The sequence below is a fragment of the Aquarana catesbeiana genome, linkage group LG07 (genome assembly GCF_042186555.1).
Source record: "Aquarana catesbeiana isolate 2022-GZ linkage group LG07, ASM4218655v1, whole genome shotgun sequence".
Classification (NCBI taxonomy): Eukaryota; Metazoa; Chordata; class Amphibia; order Anura; family Ranidae; genus Aquarana; species Aquarana catesbeiana.
Window position 1 is genome coordinate 266359681 of NC_133330.1, and position 26571 is coordinate 266386251.

General features: G+C 43.4%; 1 protein-coding gene across 3 annotated transcripts in view; it reads left to right on the top strand.

Annotated features, from left to right (window-relative positions):
* Positions 1-207: 207 nt before the first annotated feature.
* The window catches only part of SLC35A3 (solute carrier family 35 member A3), an 86570-nt gene continuing 60206 nt past the window's right edge, over positions 208-26571 (top strand). Inside the window, exon 1 of one of the 3 annotated variants that reach the window (XM_073593301.1) lies at positions 208-346. Coding sequence is in view for 1 of the 3 variants with exons in the window: in XM_073593300.1 (XP_073449401.1) it covers positions 17543-17593 (51 nt within the window). In the remaining 2 variants the exon portion in view is untranslated. Of the gene's footprint in view, positions 347-11881; positions 12028-17060; positions 17594-26571 lie in introns of those variants that run through there. The other 2 variants (XM_073593302.1, XM_073593300.1) reach the window with 2 other exon arrangements.

Below are 26571 nucleotides of genomic sequence, written 5' to 3' on the forward strand. Positions count from 1 at the left end.
TGATCTCCATTACACACCCTCTGACCTAGATCAGGCTGAAATAAATCAACACAAATCCGGATCCACGTCTGGAACATCAAACAGACTCTGTGACCCCCGACAGAACGCCGCGTTTGGCAAGGTGTGTTCTCTATACGCTGATAACCTGAGCTCCGCCCCCATCCGGCATCATTCCAACATCCCTCTACTAATACAGAGGCGTGGCCGTATCCGTGATGGGCGGGGCTACAGTCAAAGCGCTCCAGCTGGAGACATGCTACCGTCACACGCAGCTGGAGAGGGCGGAGCCGGATCCCGGAAGTGTTGGTTGTCATGCTATACCAGGACAGGAGCTGAGTGGTACTGAGTGAGTATATTCCCCCTGTCCTATAGTCAGTGTATGGGGCTGGGCTGTGTGTAGTCCTCCCTCCGCCGTGTATGTATAGAGTGTGTGCGCCTTCTATATACTTATCACAGTGAGAGGAGAGCTGGGTGTTCTGGCTGTGGCTGGATAGCAATGATGTGTAATAATGTGTAGCTGCAACCACCTTTTGCTTGGTGCTGTATAGACTGAGGGAAGGGTTGGAACCCCTGGCAGGGTTTTATTGGTGTCAGTAGATTCCCCCTCTCCGTATGTCTTAGTTATTGTCACCAGAACTGACATTGGAGGAAACATCCATCATTTTGAGATGTCACCAGAACAGGAATGAAAAGGAAAAGTCTTCCAATGGGGACACTTGACAGCCAATCATATGTGGCTACCCAAAGTAAAAATGCCGGCGACTAGAAGAGGCGACTCGGCAGAGGGCAGCGCTGGATCCCTGGACAGGTAAATGTCCTATTATTAAGGCTCCATTTACATGCAGTGATTTTGCTCAAGATCACAAAACGCTGAAATTCTGCCTGGATTCTCAAATCGCTCTACAAACACAAAATGCATTCATTTTCAATGCAGCAAGGTTTTGCTGCGATTATCGTGTCAAACCGCAATGTGCGAAGCTTGTCACCCACCTGACTTAAAGGGGTTGTAAACCCCCCAGAGTTCTTCACCTTAGTGCATTAAGATGAAAAACCTCCTGTGCTGTAGCTGCCCCCCAGAGGCCCCCCCCTTTTTCTTTCCTGAACCCGATCTTTCCAGTGACAGGGACGATCACACCAGCCGCTGTCTCGGGTCCTCATTGGATAGATTGATAGCGGCAGGGGCCATTGGTTCCTGCTGCTGTCAATCAAATCCAATGATGTGGAAGCCATGGAGCGGGGCCGAGTCCTGCTGTCTGTGTCAATGGATGCAGCAGAAGGTCTTGGGAGCATGACCACAGGCGTACCCCCAGGGAAAGCACTTCTCCATCAGGGCACCCGAGAAGAGGAGGGGCCAGGAGTGCCATGGAGGAACCCCAGAAGAGGTGGATCGGGGCCCCTTTGTACCTCCCTTGCACAGAGTAGGTAAGTATGACGTGTTTGTTATTAAAAAAAAATAAACAATACTTTACAACCCCTTTAACCACATGCCGACCGCAATACCTAATATATAGGTTGCAGTTTGCAAGTGGTTTACCCGTATTATGGCTGACGATATTAGTCATGACACCAGTATTGTTTTTTTTTTTTTACAGCCAGCAGCTGGCTTTTTCATGAGAGGTTCCAAGCTGCTCGTGAGCCGTTGGAACGCTTTCAGAAGCTCACCGATGTTTTTCCAGCTTACCGCTTCTGCCGCTAAACCTGAGAAATGATCCAACAGTGCCGCCAGCTGGCCATACAGGCGGTCAAAGAGTAGATCTGCTTTGATCTCCTCTATGGCCTTGGAGGACCAGAGCGACATCATGACATCACTTCCGGTCCGGGCTGGAATGAAACGCTTCCATGTTGTTTTTTTTTTGTTTTATTTTTTGCTTTTAGTGCCGGTTCAGAACAGCGCAATGTGTGTGCGATGCAAATTCAGCCATACAGAGTGTATAGCTGAATTTGCATCGCATTCGGACAAAAATCGTGCAGGACCTTTTTTTTTTTTTTTTTTGTGTCCGCACCAGAATCGCTCTGTGTTCACACCCATGCGATCTGTTTCCTGTCCGAATTCACAGTTCGCACTGCGATATGCGAACTAATCTGGGGGTGTCATTAACGGTTATTGACACCCGCAGCGGTTTGCATAGGGCAGTGTGAGCTGTCTGCGAGTTCTATGCGATGCGGGAACCGGCACTGGAATTGCACCAGTTCCCGCATCGCATATGTGGGAACCAGCACTTAAAGGTTAAGAAGAGATGTGAGGTCTCTTTGATGCCAGATCTCTTCATAAAGAGGACCTGTTGTCCTTATTTCTATTACAAGGGATGTTTATACCAGCAGACCGTTCAGGTCCACCAGTCTGTTTTTAAGGCGGTTCTGATCGGACCACCCATTGTTCTCTATGGGGAATCAGATGTCAGCGGACATGTGTCTGTCACACACCGGCAACTGATCCGCTAAAAACAGACGGATGGGGATACATTTGTCATCCGTCCATCGCATCAGATGACTATTGGAATGTAATGGACATGCAGGCCATTTCCATCCAACCTTCCCATAGAGAACAGCAGGCTGTGACTCTGCATAGTGGAGCAGACACCGAACTGTCGTCCACCTGCTGAGCAGAGAGATCCCCCGCTGAGCAGGTGGATCCACTTGGACAGATTCCGCCCTGCGTAAAAGGGGCCTCATTTGACTGCAATTTATTTTTTTCTTACCAACAAAAACTATAAAAAGCGTGATTCTGTAACGGCTACAAAATCGCCAGTTTGAAACAGGCCTTAGTGTGCATGATCAGAGCACAGGTTCACTTTAAAATATAAAAGGCAAAGGTTCACTTCTCATAATAGAAGCCTTTTCTAATGTCTTTTCTGCCCAAGCCATGCCAATGTGCTCATCTCTCACTTACCCAGTCCATGGCAGCTTTGAATGTTCACCTCTCTAGTTAAAGTTTTTTTTTTTTAAGAAAATGCTTTCTGAGCCCATCACTTTCTGTAACATCATGTGACAATGCAGGAAACTTCATATCCCATCATGCTCTGCCTTACTACATCACACAATAGGGTGTGTATTTAATTCAGTGGACTACACCTTCCTCATTACTCTACCACCTCCTTTTTTTTTTTTTTTTTTTTTTTTTTTTTATTTCCATCCACTATCCTACTTCTTCCTTTATGGTGTCCATACACAGTACACATTCAGATTGCATAGTGTATGGCCAGCTTTATACATGTACATTGGAAGGAGACATTCAACTGTCAATGTTCTTGTAATTTAGCTCCAGCTCAGAGAGGGGGAGAGTGTAAATGCATCAATTTCACTTACAGGCCCCATTCACACCTAGCATAGTGGGAGCGCACGTTTTTTTGGTGCGTTTTCCCGAGATACACATGAACTTTCCCATATGTGTGATAATTGCAGCAAAGTAGCTCATGGGGCATTTTGGCGCTTTGCGGTTTGCACAGTTTTTACCACGTGCTTTGTTGTGAGTTCTTGGACTCAACAAAATGTGGGCGTGCTTCCATGTTTGGTGCGCCATTAACAATTAATGGCGCCAAAAGTGCATCTAGTTATTTTTAGGTGTATAAAGGTGGCCATACGCTACACAATCCTAATTGTACAATCTCCTTTTTAGATTTACCAAAACTATACAATAGGACTACACATGTATCCAATCAGACAGGCCCCTACACTACATAGTGTAATGATGGTAGATCTAAAGCAGTTTGTTCAATCAGATTGTGTAGTGCAGTGAGCTGCAAACTGTGGTCCACAAGCCGGATGCTGCCCTTCACTTGCATTTATCCAGCTCTTGGGGAACTCTTCCTCCCACTGACGCCAGTGATGGGACGCTCTTCCTCCCACTGACGCCAGTGATGGGGAGCTGTTGGGGGCTCATATGAGCTGTTTTCTACCAATAGAAGTGAGTGTTTTTACTCTGCATGTGTTTCCTCTCATGTTGGATTTGATTAGTCAACTTGAACACTAAAGCCCCATTCACACTTGAACGTGGTGCACAAAATCTGTGATCCATGCACGTTTCCTGCACCATGTTAAAATCACATTGCCCTTGCAATCTGCAGTGGGTGTCAGTGCCACATTAATGACACCTTAAACGTAGGTTGCAAAGCAGTGCATTTGCCTGCACTGGATTGTATGATACAAAGCAACCATTGCGTTTCTAAAATTGGTTCATGTACTACTTTGGTACAATGCGGTGCAATTTGAGACCATTTAAAATGAGGCAGAAAAACACATTAAGAAATGATTTCTTGCAAAGTAGAGTACGGGGCGGTTAAAGTGGTTGTAAACCCGTTACACCACTTGTACCTACAGGTAAGCCTATAATAAGGCTTACCTGTAGGTACTGTAAATATCTGCTAAACCTGCACAGTTTAGGAGATATTTACCATATATGCTTGTGCATCGTGCTGTTTCTAAAGGGCCTGCGCCTTGACCGGCGGATCCCGCATGCATGTGCGGGAGTGACGTCATTGCAGCTCCGGCCAGTCGTAGCACCGGAGCCTGCGAACCCTGAAATAACTCCGGGAGGCATGTCACCGGTCACAGCAGTGAACAGGGACCCTTGCAACAGCTTTGTTCTAAGGCAAGTATTTCATAATGATAGCGATGCATACTAGCTCATTATGCCTTTGTCTTGAGATATATACATATACACTGGAATCTCGGATTATGAGCATAATCCGTTCCAGGAGTATGCTCGTAATCCAAAGTACTTGCATATCAAAGCGAGTTTTCTCATTGAAGTCTATGGAAACGAAAATAATTAGTTCCCCATTGACTTCAATGGGATGCAATACCGCATGCGGCCATAGGCAGGGGGGCGCCGGAGAGCCTTGGAATCGGCCGAAAAGGCCCAAGGACGCTTCGGCGGACCTCGGAAAGACTTCCTACCCGAGTTTTACCGAGGTCAGCCGAAGTTTCCTCGGGCCTTTCGGTGCATTTCCGAACAGCGCCAGTCGGCTGGGATCGGCGACATTCGGCTCTTCTTGGCTCCGGCGCCACCCCACCTCAGGCAAAAAGTGGTACTGCACATCGCTTTGGCCTGAATCGTGCTCGTTTTGCGAGACAACACTCGCAAACCGAGTTACGATTTTTAAAAATACAGTGCTCGTATAGCGAAACGCTCGTTAACCGCGTTACTTGCAATCTGAGGTTCCACTGTAATATATTTTTTTTTTTTTTTCCTTCTCTATATGGGTTTACAACCACTTTAAATGTCACTTTAATGATTAGCTATACTATATATTTTTTTTTCTTTTGGCATCTTATCCAGAGTTTGTAACTTGTTTCTCATTATATGTTGCTTGTAAAAATGTTCTGCTAGCATATTTACTTTAAGTTGGAGGAGTGACGTGTCAGTATTGAAGCCTTGCTAAGGGACGATGTGTAAGCAGATAAAGATGTTTGTAATAAAAGCAGCAGATCAGGAAGTACAACTTTCTTTTATTGGTGAAACAAAAGATGTGTGCGGGTTTTTTTTTTGTTTTTTTTTCCCGGTCTTCCTCATTGGCCTTGGTGACAAATTTTACTACAGAAATACCATATTCTTTTAATGACATTTTACACATTTTTGATCATTAGACGTTTTAGCAAATTGTGTATGTGTATTAACATTTTTTCATTATCATTATGTTAATTTTTGAACATTATATACTATTTATTTCTTGCAAAAAAAAAAAGTATTTGTTTTATTTTGGATGATTGTTTAGCAATTTGTGTATGTGTTGTGCTAATTAAAGGCTTGTACACACTTTAAGAAAACCGGGCAAACATTTTTGTCCAAGGAACAATTGTACGATTTTCTGATAGTGTGCACACAACTTTCGACAGGCGATTCCGACTTTTCGAATGAAAATTTTAGAAGAGACAAACTTCCAAATTTTTCTTGTACGGGAACCAAATGAACAGTTTTCGTATGAGAAAAATTAGAAACAATAAACAAAAAAGCCTTTGTTATACGAGAATTTGTACATTATATCCTGCCTTGGTTCCAACTTGCTGTGAGACAACGAGAAAAATCAGATAACAGTTCACCCGATTTTAATAGTGTGTACCCCACTTAAAGGAAAGTCCATCAAAAAAATATAACAATCCATAAATGCACATATATTTGAAGAGAAAAATGTATTAATTTATTTTCACAGGAGCCTGCTACACTTTGCACCCTCAATCAGCAGAATCTTCTCCAGCTGCCTGCTTGTACCTTCATACAGACTTTCAGTTAAGCTTAGTACACACGGGCCAAATGTCGGGCGGTATCGGCTGGTTCAATAGAAATAGAAACCGGCTGGCATTTGGCCCGTGTATACTGCAGCCAGTCTGATAGAAGCCGGCTTCTGTCGAAGGGGCATGACCGAAAAAGGTCTGCCGATCGGTTCCCAATCAGGAGTCTCAGCCAATGGCGTCCACGTGCCCCCTCCCAGCAAAGTAAGCCCGCGCTGTAGCTGGCATTCAGCTATAGCGTTGGCGTGAAGGGGATAAAGAGCATGATTAAAGGGGTTGTAAACCCTCGAGGTTTTTCCCATTAATGCATTCTCTTTTCTTTTTTTTTCTCCCCTCGCCTTTCAGGTCAGCACCTTGGAGAGAGCGCAGCTCCACTGTGCCATCAGTTGTTTTTAGTGTTTCCTCCGCCAGGGTGGAAGCGCTGCTGGGAAGCTATAGAGGCTGCGCTCTCTCCAAGGAGGGGTTTTGGCAGTACCTTTAGTTTTTTTTTTCTCTCTGACCAGCCCAGCACCCCCCAACCCCCCCCCGCACGGGAGGGGGTTGCTCCAGTGGCCGCTTCAGTGCCCGTTCCTGACTGACTAATATATAATGAAATCACTCCCATTAAGATTCAGTAACTAAGTGCACAACATGGACAGAAACAGACAAACAAACCACTATTACTTCAGAATAACAAAAGGTATGAAATCTGACTGCAACGGTTACGTTTGTTAAAAGAATCCCTGCAGTGTGCATAGATGAGACTTTTCTCAACAAAAGTGGAGTTAACAGTACTCTGGACAGTGGTCTGAGGAGGCCTGTAATGCTGCACAGTGCTCTGGATGACAGTCTCAGGCCTGAGGGGAGGACTGTAATGCACAGTGTCCTAGATGCCGGTGGTCACTAGAGGAGGCCTGTAATGCACACAGTGCTCTGGACATACAGTGGTCTGAGGGAAAGCCTGTAATTGTAATGTACTCACTTCAGTGTTCTCTGCTCTGGACGGTCGTCAGGAATGGGACTCGCGTCAGGAGGCCTGTAATGCACAGTGCTGCTCTGGACGGTCGTCTGAGGACTTTGAGGCCTGCAATGCTGGCTGCACAGACTCGAGTTGCTTGCTGGGAGTGAATGCGGACGCACTCACAGGCTCTACACAGGTGGAGCTCCGTGGAAACCGGAAGTTCACAGGGGCCGCTCCCTCACATTTTCGTTATGTTTGTTAATGAAAATGGAATTGATTTTCGTCAGTTTTTTTCATCAGTGGACGAAATTGTTTCATTTTTCAACACTACAAAAATTTGGACAAAAATGTTTTAGTCGATGAAATTAACACTGCATGTAATACACCATTTATTGATCGTTTTTAATAATGTGGGTTTAATGACACTTTAAAACAGAGGTTCACACAAAAAATGAACCTCCGCTTTTTGGAACCCTCCCCCTCCCCTCCAGTGTCACATTTGGCACCTTTAGGGGTGAGGGGGGTGCAGATACCTGTCTAAGACAGGTATTTGCGCCCAATTCCGGGCATAGACTCCCACGGGAGTCTACGCCACTTCCCGTCCCCCCCCCCCCCGCGCTATCTGCTGGGACACACACGGGTCCCAGAGACAGCAAGGACCATTCGGATTGCACAGTAGGGAACCGGGAAGTGAAGCAGCAAGGCTTCATTGCCTGATTCCCTTACCGAAGATGGCGGCAGCAGCAGCAGCAGCATCCAAGGACCGAGTGACGGTTCGTCCTCGGGTGCCGACATCGCTGGACCCTGGGACAGGTCAGTGTCCTTATTTTAAAAGTCAGCAGCTGCAGTATTTGTAGCTGCTGACTTAAAAAAAAAAAAAATTTTGCGGGACTCCCGCTTTAAATAAGGCTGTGGGGGCATTACACCTTGAATATGATTTATCTGTGTATAGTTTTGTTTTGTTAATTTATAGGCTGTAGTAAAGTTTGAAAATGACCAGATGACCAGGTTGTCCGCTTACTTACTTACGTAAGAGACTAGTACTTTCGGTGGTGGTTTTTTCATGATTATTCACAATTCACTTTGATGTCTGCTCAAGATTTTAATGATCGTCACATGCTTGTTTTGGATCACTCACCACAGGGAATCGCCATTATTTTTATTGATCTTTATACTGGTCATATATCACTTTATTTACTGTACATTTGTCACTGTTCACATATTATTTCACTTCTTTTATTGTGACATCATTGTCGACAATTACATTCTTGGTATTTATTTGTTTATAGCGCTGCACTCCCCCTCCTTTTTTTGACCATTTTATTTACATTGTTGTGTTTGGCTGCTTTTTCAGGGTTTTTTTGACAGCGCGGTACTCTTTGTGATTATTATTATTTTTTTTTTTCTGCTTACTAGTTTCTAATTTAAAATCTATCAAACCGCGGAAGGTGAATAGATGTACCTGCTCAGAAGATTTTTTTATTTTTTATTTTTTTTTTTTTATGAAATACGGTGGAACCTCGGATTGCGAGTAACGTGATATACGAGCATTTTTCAATACGTGGTGTGTGTGTGTGTATATATATATATATATATATATATATATATATATATATTAATATAATATAATATAATTCCAGCCTCTGGGTTGGCCAGAGGTGCGGGGGCGCCAATGACGCTCAGAGGCACTCGGGGACAATTTTCTTCGAGCGTCACTGAGTGGTCTCCGAGCTTTACCGGCACCTCTGGCCACAAGCGGTACTGCATAGACAAGCAGTGGCTGTTGAATGGATTCTGTTTCTATTATTTCCTATGGGGAAACTCTCTTTGCTTTACAAGTGCTTTGGATTGCAAGCATTCTTCTGGAACAAATTTATTCTCCTAATCCAAGGTATTACTGTATCTGCATTACTATGTCTGTGGTTGATTTAGGGGGGAGGCAGGGGAAGCAGAAGATGGCTAATTGTGATTGGCAGGATTGTTTTTACTTGACCAATCAAATCCTCTAAAGCGGGATATGCACTGATCGGCTTCTGTTGAACAGGAAGGGCCACACACAGATTGAAACTCAGCTATCCGCTGTTGAGCTGGCAAATTTTGATCCGCATGTCTGCAGCTCTTCTCTCCCCTCACTTCCGGGTCTTGCTGGTTTTGCTGGAGCACTGGGAGCCATGATGAAATCATCAAAGCCAGTGACGAGGGAGCGGGGGGCTGGGCTGAGTCCCACTGTCAGTGTCAATGGACGCAGCATGAGTGTCCGCTTCCCATGGGAGCACTGGACAGAGGGTAGGGGCTAGGAGCACCGACGCCAGACCTGAAAAGAGGAGGTATAGACACGTTTTGTTTGTAAACATACATTTTTTTTTTTTTTCACTTTAAGATTGGTTTACCCAAGAATGTTTACAGACATTACATAGAACCCAGAAATGGGATGTATACAGATGCCTTTGGCTATTTTAGCTGTACATGTGCTTTAAAGTGGTTCTAAAGCCTAAACTATTTTTTATCCTTAATGCATTCCTTGCATGAAGGTAAAAAATATTTAGGTAGCAATATACACTACCGTTCAAAAGTTTGGAGTCACCCAAACAATTTTGTGTTTTCCATGAAAAGTCACACTTATTCACCACCATACGTTGTGAAATGAATAGAAAATAGAGTCAAGACATTGACAAGGTTAGAAATAATGATTTGTATTTGAAATAACATTGTTTTTACATCAAACTTTGCTTTCATCAAAGAATCCTCCTTTTGCAGCAATTACAGCATTGCACACCTTTGGCATTCTAGCTGTTAATTTATTGAGGTGAGCTGGAGAAATTGCACCCCACGCTTCTAGAAGCAGCTCCCACAAGTTGGATTGGTTGGATGGGCACTTCTGGCGTACCATACGGTCAAGCTGCTCCCACAACAGCTCAATGGGGTTCAGATCTGGTGACTGTGCTGGCCACTCCATTACCGATAGAATACCAGCTGCCTGCTTCTGCTGTAAATAGTTCTTGCACAATTTGGAGGTGTGTTTAGGGTCATTGTCCTGTTGTAGGATGAAATTGGCTCCAATCAAGCGCTGTCCACTGGGTATGGCATGGCGTTGCAAAATGGAGTGATAGCCTTCCTTATTCAGAATCCCTTTTACCCTGTACAAAGCTCCCACCTTACCAGCACCAAAGCAACCCCAGACCATCACATTACCTCCACCATGCTTAACGGATGGCGTCAGGCATTCTTCCAGCATCTTTTCATTTGTTCTGCGTCTCACAAACGTTCTTCTTTGTGATCCAAACACCTCAAACTTGGATTCATTCGTCCACAACACTTTTTTCCAGTCTTCCTCTGTCCAATGTCTGTGTTCTTTTGCCCATCTTAATCTTTTTCTTTTATTGGCCAGTCTCAGATATGGCTTTTTCTTTGCCACTCTGCCCTGAAGCCCAAAATCCCGCAGCCGCCTCTTCACTGTAGATGTTGACACTGGTGTTTTGCGGGTACTATTTAATGAAGATGCCAGTTGGGGACCTGTGAGGCGTCTGTTTCTCAAACTAGAGACTCTAATGTGCTTATCTTCTTGCTTAGTTGTGCAACGCGGCCTCCCACTTCTTTTTCTACTCTGGTTAGAGCCTGTTTGTGCTGTCCTCTAAAGGGAGTAGTACACACCGTTGTAGGAAATCTTCAATTTCTTTGCAATTTCTCGCATGGAATAGCCTTCATTTCTAAGAACAAGAATAGACTGTCGAGTTTCAGATGAAAGTTCTCTTTTTCTGGCCATTTTGAGCGTTTAATTGACCCCACAAATGTGATGCTCCAGAAACTCAATCTGCTCACAGGAAGGTCAGTTTTGTAGCTTCTGGAAGGAGCTAGACTGTTTTTAGATGTGTGAACATGATTGCACAAGGGTTTGCTAATCATCAATTAGCCTTCTGAGCCAATGAGCAAACACATTGTACCATTAGAACACTGGAGTGATAGTTGCTGGAAATGGGCCTCTATACACCTATGTAGATATTGCACCAAAAACTAGACATTTGCAGTTCGAATAGTCATTTACCACATTAGCAATGTATAGAGTATATTTGTTTAAAGTTAGGACTAGTTTAAAGTTAGCTTCATTTAAAAGTACAGTGCTTTTCCTTCAAAAATAAGGACATTTCAATGTGACCCCAAACTTTTGAACGGTAGTGTACTTCCTCGCCCCTCCTTATCCTTTCCGGAGTCCTCAATCAGCCCTGTGCCCATCTGTAGCAGCTCTTCCTGTTCTCATGAGCTTTGCTGAGGCAGCGAGAGCCATTGGCTCTTGCTGCTGTCAGCCAAATCTTGTGACGAGGAGGTGGGGCTGAGCTGAGCTGTCTGTGAATGTGGACACAGAGAGCATGGCGAAGGAGCGAGCCCTCAGGTGTGCCACAATAGGAAGTGGCTTCTTATGGTGGCACATTGAGAAGAGGAGGAGGCTGGAAAGGGACCCCAAAAGTGGAGAATCGGGGTTGCTCTGTATTTTTTTTTTTTTTTTTTCCCCATAACAAACACTTTAAATTGCATTGTGAATGGTCTTATACAAACTGAAGCCAGTGTGAACAACGCCTTTAGGGAAGGACTAGCCATTCATGATAAAAAGGTGCAGCCACAAGTGAGGTCTGAATTCTCTATTATAAGAAAGCCATATAGGAAAGGTGATAAGATAAGCAAATAATGAATAATAGCTCCATTCTCTGCATATGGTGCTTGAAAGTCACATGCTGATCACCTTTTAGTACACTACTGCCCTGCCTGTGCAGAAAATGTGACTACGTTCTACACCCAGGAGAGCCAAGGAGAAGTAATGTTTAGTTTGAGACCTTTCGAGCAGTAGCCGAAACCATTGATGGCAGGTATGTGTTGTGGTCTTGTCGGTGATATGTCACACTACAGGTGCACAATATATTTGTGTCTCTATTTACTGTATATTTACATTTTTACATTTTTTTTTTTCCCTACACTTTTGTAAAAAATCTGTATTTTTTGCTAGAAAATTAGTTAAAACCCCCAAACATTATATGTTATATATGATGCGATTCTTTAGAGCGGACGGTCGGCTTTCTTGTAATAACAACCGATGTGGCTAAGCAGCAGTTCAGCTGTTGTTACAAGTAGCGGGAGGAAACGTCCTGCCGTCGTCTTCCGCTGCGCAGCCCTGGTCTCCCGTCCCACCGGGAGGCCTGAGCGACCAGCCGGCACATCCACTGGTTGGCCAGAGACCCAAACAAAGCCGTTTGCTGTGTTCGGGTCTCGGCTCTAGTAACCCGGAAGCGCTGTCATGACATCACTTTCGGATTACACTCATCCTAAAGGCGCCAGTTTTAAAAAATAGAAAGTATTCAAAAATGCCGATCTTGGCGTTTTGAAAAATTTTAAGTGCAGTGGAGGGGTTTGGGGTCTTATAGACCCCAGATCCCTCCATAAAGAGTGCCTGTCGCTGCCGATAACATTCCTTGTGACCGCAAAAAAAGTGATTTAAAAAAAAAATGTAAAAGGACAGTATAAAAACTTCAAGGGCTGGTTCACACCACAAAAACGCACTTCAGATCCATTCCGGATGCGTTTCTGCATGCACGTTTTTGATGTGTTTCCAGATGCATTCCATGTGCTCTTCTTTTCCTTTTTTTTTTCCACGATACTAGCGTCCAGTGAGTTTTTAATGCATTCCAATGCATTTTTTTTATGCGTTTTACTGCATTCCAGTGCCATTCTATTTTTTTTTTTCTGGAACTGAAAAGCCCTGGAACTGACTGCACTGGTGTGAACTATGACATTGAAAACCATAGTACCTACTTTCCATGAGTTCTTGATGCAGAACAAAAATGCACTGGACAGCATGTGGTGTGAACTCGCCCTAAATCTACAGAATATCAGCTATCTGCCTTTTTAAAGGCAGCTGAAAAATCAGTATCGGCCCTGAAAAAATATTGGTCGACCCCTAATCTTAACGCTCGCTAAACTAGATCAAGCCTGGATCTATTTAATCTTTCCTCCAGTTCTCGATCATTAGAACGAGACCTAAACTTGTTGGTGACAGCTTGGTCTCGGTGCTGGGAGCACATGATCGAATGCTCTTACAAACCAAGAAAGCCCACTTCCTGGAAGCCACATATGTGTTGGGTGGTCTTAAATAGTTTAGGATTTTTTTGTGCAGTAAAAATAATCAATCAGGAGTTAGTATTGTTAAGTTATACTGTATATAACATTTTTATGAGTGGTCTGTAGAGTCTTTAAAGCGGCGGTCCACCTATCTATCGTGGTTTTTTTTTTTTTTTTTTTTGAGTTCATTCACAAACTTTTCTTCTCAGCATTACATACTTACATATTGTGTGTAATATGTCCGCCTGTGTCAGATTTCGTCGGAAAGAATAACTTATATTATTCACTGCAGGCGGTTTCCATCTTCATTGTGGGCATTTGAAGCCCACAAGCATTTATTTCCTGGATGTGGTGAATGCTGTGCTCCCAGCATTCACCGCTCGTTCCCGCACATGCTCAGTGGCATCCTGGGAAGCCTGAGACTAGCTCCCAGGAGTCTGGAAGAGGCTAGAAACACGCCTACTCCCACGGGAGGAGAACCAGGAAGTGCAAAGAAGAATAGAAAAATAAAAGGTAATTACGGCAATTTAAAATTTTTTAAAGGGCATGTCAGCATCTAGGCAAGGAAGAGAATACATACAGATATTGTTCAAAATTTGGGTGGAACCCCGCTTTAAATGGGTTAACTTTTTTGGATTGGGCTTTAATTTTAAAGGGGTTGTAAACCCTCATGGTTTTTCACCTTAATGCATCCTATGCATTAAAGTGAAAAAACTTCTGACCCTGACTGGCCCCCCTAGCCCGTTTTACTCACCTGACCCCCTTTGATCCCTCAGCGGAGATGCACTCTACCTCTCGGCCCAGTGTTCTCAGCTCTCAATTGGATAGATTGATAGCAGCGCAGCCACTGGCTCCCGCTGCTGTCAATCAAATCCAATGACACGGGGCCGTGTCCTACATTCGGTGTCTATGGACGCCGAATGCTGGACTTGGGAGCACGCTCGCAAGGTAACCTCCATGGGAGAATGCTTCTCCTATGGGGTTATACGATGCAGGGAGGAGCTGATAGTGCTGCCTAGGGACACCAGAAGAGGAGGATTGGGGCCACTCTGTGCAAGACGAACTGCACAGTGGAGGTAAGTATGACGTGTGTGTTTTGTTATTTCAAAAAAAAAAAAAAAATTAAGCTTTACAATCACTTTAATACTGTAGATACTCTGGATTTGGAGGACCACACTTCATTGGTAATGAAACAAATGATGTTGCAGTGTACAAAAACACTTGTCCATGCTCAAAAATACATTCATTGCACAAATCCAGCTTATGGGAGGCAAGTTTGAGGACCTGGCCTTTCTATGACGCTGTAACTCTGAACGTTCACCTATATCTATGATGGATAAAAATGGCTAAAAAGCATACCATTTGCTGAAGTTTTTGATGTTCTAGCGATTTTTGGATTTGTCTTTTGAACTTTGACAACAACAATCCATGTGTCATGACAACTGTCAGAACACTGATCTTTGAAGAAGATTTTTAGGCGTTAGCCTATTGGATTTCCCCAGAAGCACAAGCTTTAGTTGTCATTACAAATCCATTCAGCTTATGTATAATTACAGCGTCCCACAAAAGTGAGTACACCCCTCACATTTTTGTAAATATTTTATTATATCTTTTCATGTGACAACACTGAAGAAATGACACTTTGCTACAATGTAAAGTAGTGAGTGTACAGCTTGTATAACAGTGTAAATTTGCTGTCCCCTCAAAATAACTCAACACACAGCCATTAATGTCTAAACCCCTGGCAACAAAAGTGAGTACACCCCTAAATGAAAATGTCCAAATTGGGCCCAATTAGCCATTTCCCTCCCCGGTGTTATGTGACTCATTAGTGTTACAAGGTCTCAGGTGTGAATGGGGAGCAGGGGTGTTAAATTTGGTGTTATCGCTCTTGCTTATTCATACTGGTCACTGAAAGTTCAACATGGCACCTCATGGCAAAGAACTGGGTTTCCTCCGGGTACTCCGGTTTCCTCCCACACTCCAAAGACATGCTGGCAGGTTAATTGGCTTCTGTCCAAAATTGGCCCTAATATATGAATGTGAGTTGGGGACCTTGGATTGTGGGATCCTTGAGGGTAGGGACCAATGTGAGTGTGCGATGTATGTGTGGAGCGCTTCGTTAAAAATTGACCGCACTATATGGGTACCTTAAATAAATAGGAATAATTGTAGACACACACCCACACTCACTCAGGTTGAACTGGATGGACTGGTGTCTTTATTCAACCTTACTAACTATGTAACTATGTAACTCTCCGAGGATCTGAAAAAAAGAATTGTTACTCTACATAAAGATGGCCTGGGCTATAAGAAGATTGCCAAGACCCTGAAACTGAGCTGCAGCACGGCGGTTTAACAGGACAGGTTACACTCAGAACAGGCCTCGCCATGGTTGATCAAAGAAGTTGAGTGCACGTGCTCAGCATCATATCCAGAGGTTGTCTTTGGGAAATAGACGTATGAGTAATGCCAGCATTGCTGCAGAGGTTGAAGAGGTGGGGGGGCAGCCTGTCAGTGCTAAGACCATATACCGCACACTGCATCAAATTGGTCTGCATGGCTTTGTCCCAGAAGGAAGCCTCTTCTAAAGATGATGTTCAAGAAAGCCCGCAAACAGTTTGCTGAAGACAAGCAGACTAAGGACATGGATTACTGGAACCATGTCCTGTGGTCTGATGAGACCAAGATAAACATGCTTGACACCATCTGAACCAAATGTGTGTGGCGGCAACCAGGTGAGGAGTACAAAGACAAGTGTGTCTTGCCTACAGTCAAGCATGGTGGTGGGAATATCATGGTCTGGGGCTGCATAAATGCTGCCGGCACTGGGGAGCTACAGTTCATTGGGGGAACCATGAATGCCAACATGTACTGTGACATACTGAAGCAGAGCATGATCCCCCCCCCCCCCCCCCCTTCGGAGACTGGGCCGCAGGGCAGGATTCCAACATAATGACCCCAAACACACCTCCAAGACAACCACTGCCTTGCTAAAGAAGCTGAGGGTAAAGGTGATGGACTGGCCAAGCATGTCTCCAGACCTAAACCCTATTGAACATCTGTGGGGTATCCTCAAACCGAAGGTGGAGGAGCGCAAGGTCTCTAACATCCACCAGCTCCGTCATGGAGGAGAGGAAGAGGACTCCAGTGGCAACCTGTGAAGCTCTGGTGAACTCCATGCCCAAGAGGGTTAAAACAGTGCTGGAAAATAATGGTGGCCACACAAAATATTGACACTTTGGGCCCAATTTGGACATCTTCACTTCTCACTTTTGTTGCCAGCGATTTAGACATTAATGGCTGTGTGAGTTATTTTGAGGGAACAGCAAATTTACACTGTTATACAGGCTGTACACTCACTACTTTACGTTGTAGCAAAGTGTCATTTCTTCAGTGTTGTCACATGAAAAGATATAATAAAATATTTACAAAAATGTGAGGGGTGTACTCACTTCTGTGAGGTACTGTATGTACCTCAGATGTAAGTAGTTGGGTACATTTCTGAAAACACCCTCAGGTATAGGGTTGCCACATCATCCCTTTAATCCAGGTCACATATGAATGACACAGGTTCTGAGGCTGATTTAATGCAGATAAGGCACCAAGTGAGTTTAATTACCACCTTAATCAACCACATAACCTGTGTAATTAATGTGTGTCCTGGATTAAAGGGATGATGTGGCAAACCCTATTCAGGTACCACCCAGATTCTGGTATTCCTGAATGACCACATTGCATATATGTCTTGGCCATCTTTTTGTTATTCTCTTCCACATAGTTACAGATCTTTTGTTAGTCACTAAGTCTCTTGCAGACTGGCGTAGGAGAGATCTGTGTCTGTGCGCTGTTGACCTGTGTGTGGATTCTGTATACAAAGAGCTGCTGTTTGCTCTGGCTTTTCCACTACCAGCATAGAGCTCGGTGGAGGAGGCATTCTCTACATCCTGGAACAGTGTGCTGCTGTAAACGGATCCCTGGATTAATACTCCATCCTCCAGAGAGCAAAAATGCACCATCCTTCTATGTTGGCCTGTGAGGTCATCATCTCCTGCATACAGTGATCGCTCACATACATGGTTTTGGTGACTTGGCAGTAAACTTCCAGAGCGGCTCCTCCTGTTGCACACTTTGAGTCTGTACTACAGCAGCAGAAAACTTGTCATCTGTAGCCTGGATGATGCCACGAAACAGCAAGACAGGCTACAGGACTGGAAAGGAATCCAAAATCTAACACACTTTTCAGACTGGAGAAAACGTAATCTAGTTATGTCTCACCATGAGAAAGATGAAGAGTCATTGCCTGAAAGTACTTCGTCCGTATGTATAGACTTACCGTTTTTTTTTTTTTTTTTAATTTATTTTTTGAATGTAGTAACTATTGAAATATTTAATATAAAAATGCTTAAAGTGGAGTTACAACCACTTTTTTTTTTTTTTTTTAAATCATTCTCTTTCTATCTTCTAATGTTATATTAACAATCGTTATTCTCTTAAAGCGCCGCTTTCATTCCTATTTAAGGAAAAAGTTATCTTATATTTCTGCTTGGGCATTCCCATCTTAGGTGTGGGCAGGTGAAGCCCACAAGTATACACTTCCTTGGTTACAGTGCTGCTGTATTACCAGCATGCACCGCCGTTCTCGCGCATATACCGTACGTACGGTGCAGCGCCGTACACTTCTGATGGGTGTCATGACGGGTGTGATGGCAACGAAGCCCTTGGCGCTGCGCAGTGACTCCTGGGAAATGATGACAGACATCTCCCAGGGGCACTAGCGAGCACGGGCTCCAAGGGAAATAACGTCCGGCAGCTTGAAGAGGCAGATTACGAGGGACCCCCTAGCAACAGACCTGAAAAACAGCATTTGATTGACAGCAGCAAGAGCAAATGGCTCCTGCTGCTGCCCAAGTCCCCATGTAAGGAGGAAGAGGACAAAAGAGATCAGCCGTGCACATCGCTGGATTGATTTAGGAAGGTGAGGTAGGACAGCAAATTGCAAAACATTTTTTATCTTCATCATTGTAAAGGCATAGTTTGTTATATTTAAAAAAAAAAAAAATGTCATACTTACCTGCTCTGTGCAATGGTTTTGCACAGAGCAACCCTAATCCTCCTCTTCTTGGGTCCCTCACCAGTGCTCCTGGCCTTTCTCCTTTGCTGAATACCCCCATAGCAAGCTGCACACAGCACAGCTCAGCTCAGCCCTTCACCTTGATCCCTTTCCACTTGCTGTGATTGACAGCAGCGGGAGCCAATTGCTCCTTCTGCTGTATCTGAGCCAATGAGGAGATAGGGTGCTGAGAGAGCCTGTGCACATCGCTGGATTGAGATCAGGCTCAGGTCTGTATTTAGAGGGGCTGGGGGGAGCTGCTTGCAGAAGTTTTTTATCTCACTGCAGAAAATGGATTAAGGTTAAAAACGTTCTGCCTTTAGAACCATGTAAATGCAGGGATAGCATTAAAGCGGTTGTATACCCCGTTTGGTGATTTTTACCTACAGGTAAGCCTATAATAAGGCTTACCTGTAGGAAAAATGAATATCTCCAAAACGTGCACAGTTTGGGAGATATTCATCCTGCATGCAGCTGGTGACGTTGGCGGCGCATGCTCATTGAAGGTCCGGCATATCATGCCAGAACTTCAGAGCTCCTTGCCGAAACCAAAGGCTCCCACGTGTGCATGCATGGGAGTGACGTAATTGTGGCTCCGGCCACTCACAGCGTCGGAGCCTTCAAAGCCAGAAGAAACGCCGGGGGAACATGTCAGCCTCCTCATCGATGACCGGGCGCCGCTGCGGGGGCTTCATTCTAAGGTAAGTATTGTATGTGATGCATGCTAGCACATTATGCTGTTGTCTTGCAGGTTTTTTTTTTTACAGTGGTTTTCTACCGCTTTTTTAAGGTTAAAAAAAAAATGGATTTAGAACCGCTGTAAACATTCTCATTGGGCCTATTGTTTTGTCTGCCACCTAGTATATTTTTGATTATTGCCCATTTTGAAAACCTTTTAGTCTTACTATAAAAGTATTACAATTTTCTTATTTTGTTTTACTGATGAACACCTTTTATGAGCTCACAAGAACGAAGCACATTATTGTTATTGTAAAAAAAAAAAAAAAAAAAAAAAAATTCCACTAAAGGGAAAGGTTTTAAATTTTAAAGGTAATGTCATGAATGTTGCATGCATATTTGCAGAGAAAAAAATGTGGTTTCTTTTCTTTTTTTTTTTTGTTCTATTTGAAATGCTCTGAAATGCTTCTTTGCATGAAACTGTTTGCATTCCATTATTCATGACTGATTTTCTTAACTAGGGGAGTGTTGGGTACAGCGCTATACAGATTACCCTAGGAAACTGAGTACTGGTTGCTATAAATGTCTTTACTTCACAACTGTGCTGCTTTTACCTTCATTTTTTAATTTTATTTTGTGTGTGAAAAATAGGTTATTGATTTTTTTTTTTTTTTTTTTTTTTTAATTTTTTTTTTTTTTAATTTATTTTTTTATTTAAATAATACCGCATTTTTCAGGGCATTTAGACGGCAGTGACTGGACTGGAGCAGCCAGAATCTGGAGCAGCTGTGCATGCAAATCCTCCTTTATAAGCTGTACCTATTTATCTGTCGCCCTCTCTTCTCTATTGCCCTGTACACACGATAGGATTTTCCGATGGAAAATGTGTGGTAGGACCTTGTTGTCGGAAATTCCGACCGTGTGTGGGCTCCATCACACGTTTTCCATCGGATTTTCCGACACACAAAGTTTGAGAGCAGGCTATAAAATTTTCCGACAACAAAATCCGTTGTCAGAAATTCTGACCGTGTGTACACAAATCCGACGCACAAAGTGCCACGCATGCTCAGAATAAATTAAGAGACGAAAGCTATTGGCTACTGCCCCGTTTATAGTCCCGACGTACGTGTTTTACGTCACCGCGTTCAGAACGATCGGATTTTCCGACAACTTTGTGTGACCGTGTGTATGCAAGACAAGTTTGAGCCATCATCCGTATGAAAAAATCCATGGATTTTGTTGTCGTAATGTTCGATCATTGTCCGACCGTGTGTATGACCTTCTAAAACACACAGATCAAAGGCTGTTTCTGAGCTCCAGCAGGCAGGATTGGGAATCTGACATCACACGCTGCACGGCATTGAGAGGAGAGCTGAGTGTAAACTGAGACCTGAGTGAAGGGAATAAACATACTTCCACACAGTCTCCTAGGGAAACCCACACATCTGGGGAGTGTTGGGGAGGGGAGAGGTCAGAGTTCTGAGTTCTCTCCTCATATTCTTAGGTGTTGGAATAACCTGTCAGAAGTGAGTAAAGCAGATAGCAAAGGGAGGAGAGAGGGGAAAGAAATCACACTTTGGATTGAGGCCAGTACACACTATAAAAGGATATGCCTAATTGATTTTTAATTTTAGAGGTTTACAAACACTTAGCCCGGGTTCACACCTATGCGAATTAGATGCGGCTTACACCGCATCCAATTCGCAGGACATTTTAAAATACATTCATTTGAATGTATCTGGTTCATATATGTGCGTTGCGTTCGCACTGCGCATTGCACAAAAAACGTGTGTGTTTTTTGGGCATTGCGGTGCGAATTACAAGCCCATTACCTCCTATGGGAACGCATCTGATTTGCAGATGCATTGCGTTCTGAACAAGGATTTTCTACTTCTCCTCACTACACCTCCCCCTCTCCCCCCTCCCCCTCTCCCTGCTCACTGATCCGCAGCTAGAACGCAGAGAAGCCTTTGAACAACAGATTTTTATCTTCCCAGTGAAACCTGAGCTTCAATTCGCACCACACATGTGTGAAACCGGGCTTAAACTGAACAAGTTGAAGTTAGAAGCTGGTTTGTTACTATGAACAGCATGTTCAGATCCTGTCTTCCCCAGTTTTAGTAAGCTCCCCCATAAGGGGGAGGAAATTGGGGGGGGGCTGTTGTTCAGTGTGTGAGAAAACGCTCATAAAACACTCACGCATTTTCAGGCAAGTCCATGGTGCCAAAAATGCTTGTAATCTGCCAAAAAGAAGCTCCTGTTCTTATTTGAGCAAAAGGTATTTTGCATCAGGTGACAGAATGCTTGGATGCCAACAGGGGCCATTGAAATGAATGGGATTTGGCTTGTTGAGCATTTTAGAGCTACAAGCTTCAAGCAGAAAATTGCTTAGGTGTGAATGGGGCCTTCCACTGATGGCGCTGCACCGAAAGACACCTCTGTGTGTCAAACTGTCAGCAGCACAAACTGCAGATTCAGGGGGAACAGTATTTTGTACATGTGAAGCAGGACTCCAGGAAAACTGCTAAATACACAATTGGAATGCATATATGTTTACAGATATACTTACCAATTTGTTGGTTTGTAATTTTAGCCAGTCTTGTGATTTAAAGCGATAATTAATCCAAAACCAGAAATATTATCTATTGCAACTGACCGATCCTTACATGTAGTGGCTGCATTTGTTTTCTTTTTTTTTTTAAGCTTTTTCCCTCTTTTCACCTGGTGATCTGGCCAGTAACACGCTTGTTGTATTAGTGATTACACCCTGGATGAGGGAGCAACACAGATGTCTTTTGAAGAGCAGCATTGTCAGTCCAGGGGGAGGTAGTGTTAGATGTACTAGCAGATTTAAAAGCACTAACAAATTTAAGCCAGACCCCAACTAAAACTTTTTAAATGTTAGAGCAACAGTTTCTTTTCCTATGGGGGGGAAAAAATAGAAATAGAAAAAAAAAAAAAAAAGATCATTGTAAGAACCCTTGTCGGTGGTAAATGGTTTGTCTCAACCCTGTAACTGTTACATCTGCAGGGCAGCATGTTTTGTTAACCGCTCGCCGACCAGCTGCCGTCATTTTACTACGGCAGGTCGCCGCGAACCATTGTAGCTATACGTCGGCTCGCGGGATCGGGATAGAAGGTGCGCGCACACGCCCGCTGCACAGCATGGGTGCCAAAGCTCGTGGCCGACGGTCGCGATGACCGCCGGCCACAAGCGAGCACGAGAGGGAGGACAGGGAAGTGTGTGTGTGTGTGTGTGTGTGTGTGTGTGTGTGTGTGTGTAAACTCACAAATCCCTGCTCTTTTGTGAGAGGAGTGACAGATCGTGTGTTCCTATTAGCTAGGAACTACGATCCGTAACTTCCTCTAGTCAGTCCCCTCCCCCTACAGTTAGAAATACGTAGCAGGGAACACAATTAACCCCTTGATCGCCCCCTAGTGTTAACCCTTTCCCTGCCAGTGACATTTTTACAGTAATCGGTGCATTTTTATAGCATTGATCGCTGTATAAATGCCAATGGTCCAAAAAATGTGTCAAGTGTGTCCGATGTGTCCGCCATAATGTCACAGTCCCGATTAAAAACCGTAGATCGCCGTCATTACTAGTAAAAAAAAAAAAAAAAATAATAAAAATGCTATAATTCTATCCCCTATTTTGTAGACGCTATAAATGTTGCGCAAACCAATCAATATACGCTTATTGCGATTGTTTGGTTTATTTTTTTGTTTTGTTTTTTTTCAAAATTGTCGCTTTTTTTTTTTTTTTTTTGTTTCTTTTTTGTTGTATAGCGCAAAAAATAAAAACCGCAGAGACGATCGAACACCACCAAAAGAAAGCTCTTTGTGGGGAAAAAAAGGACGTCAATTTTGTTTGGGTGCAGCGTCGCACGACCGCGTAATTGTCAGTTAATGGCCCGCTCATTCAGCAGCCAAATCTTCCGTGGCTGAAGTGGCACACAGTGGTGTAGTGGGTAGCACTCTCGCCTAGCAGTATAAAGGGTCGCTGGTTTGAATCCCAACCAGAACACTACCTGCCTGGAGTTTGCATGTCCTCCCTGTGCCTGCGTGGGTTTCCTCCGGGTACTCCGGTTTACTCCCACACTCCAAAGACATGCTGGTAGGTTAATTGGCTTCTGTCCAAAATTGGCCCTAGTATGTATGAATGTGAGTTGGGGACCTTAGATTGTAAGCTCCTTGAGGGTAGGGACCAATGTGAGTATATAATATATGTGTAGAGCACTGTGTAAATTGACGGCGCTATTTTATAGGGATAATTGTAGACACACACCCACACTCACTCAGGTTGAACTGGATGGACTGGTGTTTTTGTTCAACCTTACTAACTATGTAACTATGAAGTGGTTAAAGGAGTTGTAAAGTCACAAAGGCTTCTGTGTGCAGCAACCACCCTAGCACCCTCCTAATACCCAAGCCCCAGTGGTGTCCATGATTGTCTCGGCCATCCGAGACTCTCCATCCTGATTGGCTGAGACACAGCAGCGGTGCCAATCGGGAGAGAGAGAGGGGGCGGGCCACAGCTCAGTTTCTGAATGGACACAGGGAGCTGTGACTCAGCTCAAGTGCCCCCCGTAGCAAGCTGCTTGCTGTGGGGGCACTCGACAGGAGGGAGGGGCCAGGAGCAGCAAAGAGGCAGGAGGAGGATCCGGGCTGCTCTGTGCAAATCCACTACACAGAGCAGGTAAATATAACATAACATGTTTGTTATTTTTATTGAAAACAAAACAAGACTTTACAATCACTTTAACCACCTCAGCTGTAACTGGTAATTGTGCGGTCATGCAACGATGTACCCAAACAAAATTTATATCATTTTTTTCACACAAATTTTTTCTTTTGGTGGTATTGATCACCACTCAGTTTTTTGTGATATAAGTGAAAAAAAACTATTTTTTTTTTTTACTTCCTACTACAAAACCTATCCAATAATAATAAAAAAAAAATCTAATTTCTTCAATATTTTTGGCAAACATGTGCATGCACGTATCCTAAACCCAGAACCCGGCAGTGACTTACAGTACATTGCCGCTGGGCGGTCCACGAATTGGTTAAGAAAACATCAAACTTACTAGCTGAATAACCAGGTGAAAATAAAGGAAAGGGAGCCTAATAAAAAACAATGCAACCATCAAATCTAGGACTTTGATACAGTATAAGCTAAGCTACAGTGTATCAAATGTTTGCTTCTTAATACCTCTTTAAACACATCTACCACACTGGATAACCAGGAAGATGATGCACTTATTTTCAGAATGAGCATTGCACTTTCCTGTACCAACTCTTAATGAACTAGAACGTTCACTTTCACCCAGTTACCCAAAAACCAGTAAAGCCAAACCAGTGAGAAATCTAGTGAAGAGCCCCATACTGGTCAAGCAGAATTAAAATAATCCTGCCTATAAAACCATTAATATACTGTATAGGTATTTTATCTAAATAATTGGTAGTTTGCCGGAAGTTCTAATTAAATTGATGTAACCTGCTTTGTTGTACCCCATACCTTGAAATCCACAAGTTCTTTCTTAATTGAGATAATGAATCATGAATTGTCTTATTTGGTTTCAAGAACAAAGGCTCTAATTTAATTGATAAGATTATTGGTTTTAGAACAGGTGTACACAACACTGCCATTGTATATAAGTATCTCAAGCTAACCATATAGACTCAAATTTCATTCAATTGCTACCGAATCTGCCAACATTTAAAACCTAGGTGGCTTTTGGCACCAGCATTGCCTGAGCCGGGAGCAAAATCATTGTTTGAACAGTGATGGCATCCCATCAGCTGCAGCCGTGGGTGGTGTGGCTGCACAAATACTATAGCTGGAGTGCAGTTTCCTCCGGGGTGAATGAGAGGAATTAATACATGTAGCCACTAACCACTTGACCTACAGAAGATTCATGACCAGGCCATTTCTTGTGATACGGCACTGCGTTATTTTAACTTACAATTGCGCTGTCATTTTTTTCCCCACAAATAGAGCTTTATTTTGGCGATATTTGATCACCTCTGCGGTTTTTATTTTTTTGCTCCTATAAACAAAAAAAGGCTGACAATTTTGAAAAAAAATAAACAATTATTTTTTACTTTCTGCTATAAAACACATCCAATAAAAAAATAAAAAAAAGTTATCACTTTAGACCAATATGTATTCTGCTACATATTTTTGGTAAAAAAATCCCAATAAGCGTATATTGATTAGTTTACGCAAAATTAATAGCGTCTACAAACTTTGGGATATTTCTTTTTTTATTAGTAATGGTGGCGATTAGCGACTTATAGCGGAACTGCGATATTGTGGCGGACAGTCAGACAATAACTGAAATTTTTTACACTTTTTCTTTTTTTTTTGGAGTCCAGTGAAACTAATACATAATGATCAGTGCTAAAAATATGCACGGTCCCTGTACTAATGACACTGCCTGGGATGGCGTTAACATCAGGGGTGATCAAAGGGTTAAATGTGTGCCTAGCCTGTGCTTTAGTAAACTGGGGGGGAGGTGCTTTTACTAGGGGGAGGCATGGATCATTCGCTCCCATGACGACGTCCAATAGGACGAAACGTACGTCGGAAGGTTGACGCGCTGACGTCATCGTTTTATCCTTATACGTTTGAACGGGTGCATGCGAGCCGGCCGGCTGTTATACATCTTATGTGCCTCTTATCGTGATTTTACATGTAAGTGTGATCATCTTTTTACCTTAATAAATGATATACAGTTTTACACTATGGAGAATTTGTTTTATCCTTTTGGGTCCTCCTGATATGCAGATTGAATCTATTACATTGAGAGGTCCTGTCTGCCCCTTTTCTACGAGGAGACTTGAGGAGCTGATTTCCCCTGAGTGGATGTCCACTAGTAAGCTGATTTACAGCTTACCTCTGGTAAGCCTACATCTTAATAGGTGGAGGATTCCTCACTGGGTGTTTTACGTCTAGGATCACCGATTATATCTACCTTGGCTCCAAGGACTGTTTGCTTTTGGATTATTTTTTATATATTTTTTTTATATTTTTTTTCTGTATTTAGTCACTTTTTTCAACTTTATTTGGGACTTTCATTTTTCAGTCACTTTTACTTACTTTCAATACATTTTTTATGTCTAATTATTATTATTTTTCACACTCGATGAATTGTATTTATTTATTCACTTAATCATGTTGGTTTAGTTACATCACATGTCATCTTTTCTAGCGCAGTCTTTTTTGATTATTTTTGTCTAGGCATGGATCATTGTTTCTGCTTTGCAGGAACCCAGGATCCATGCTTTTCCTACTGACAGAATGGCAATCTGCCGTTCTGCCTGTGTAGCAAATGATCGCCGGGTGCCAGCAGACATCAAGCCCACAGTACCCGCTGATCAGCACATATCACAGTGGGACCAGGCCACCAGCAGCACCTGCACGCCCCCAACCCTGAAGTGCTGGATCACGTACCAGGTACGTGATCCAGCGCAGTAGAGCCCCCTTGCCGCCGTATATCTAATG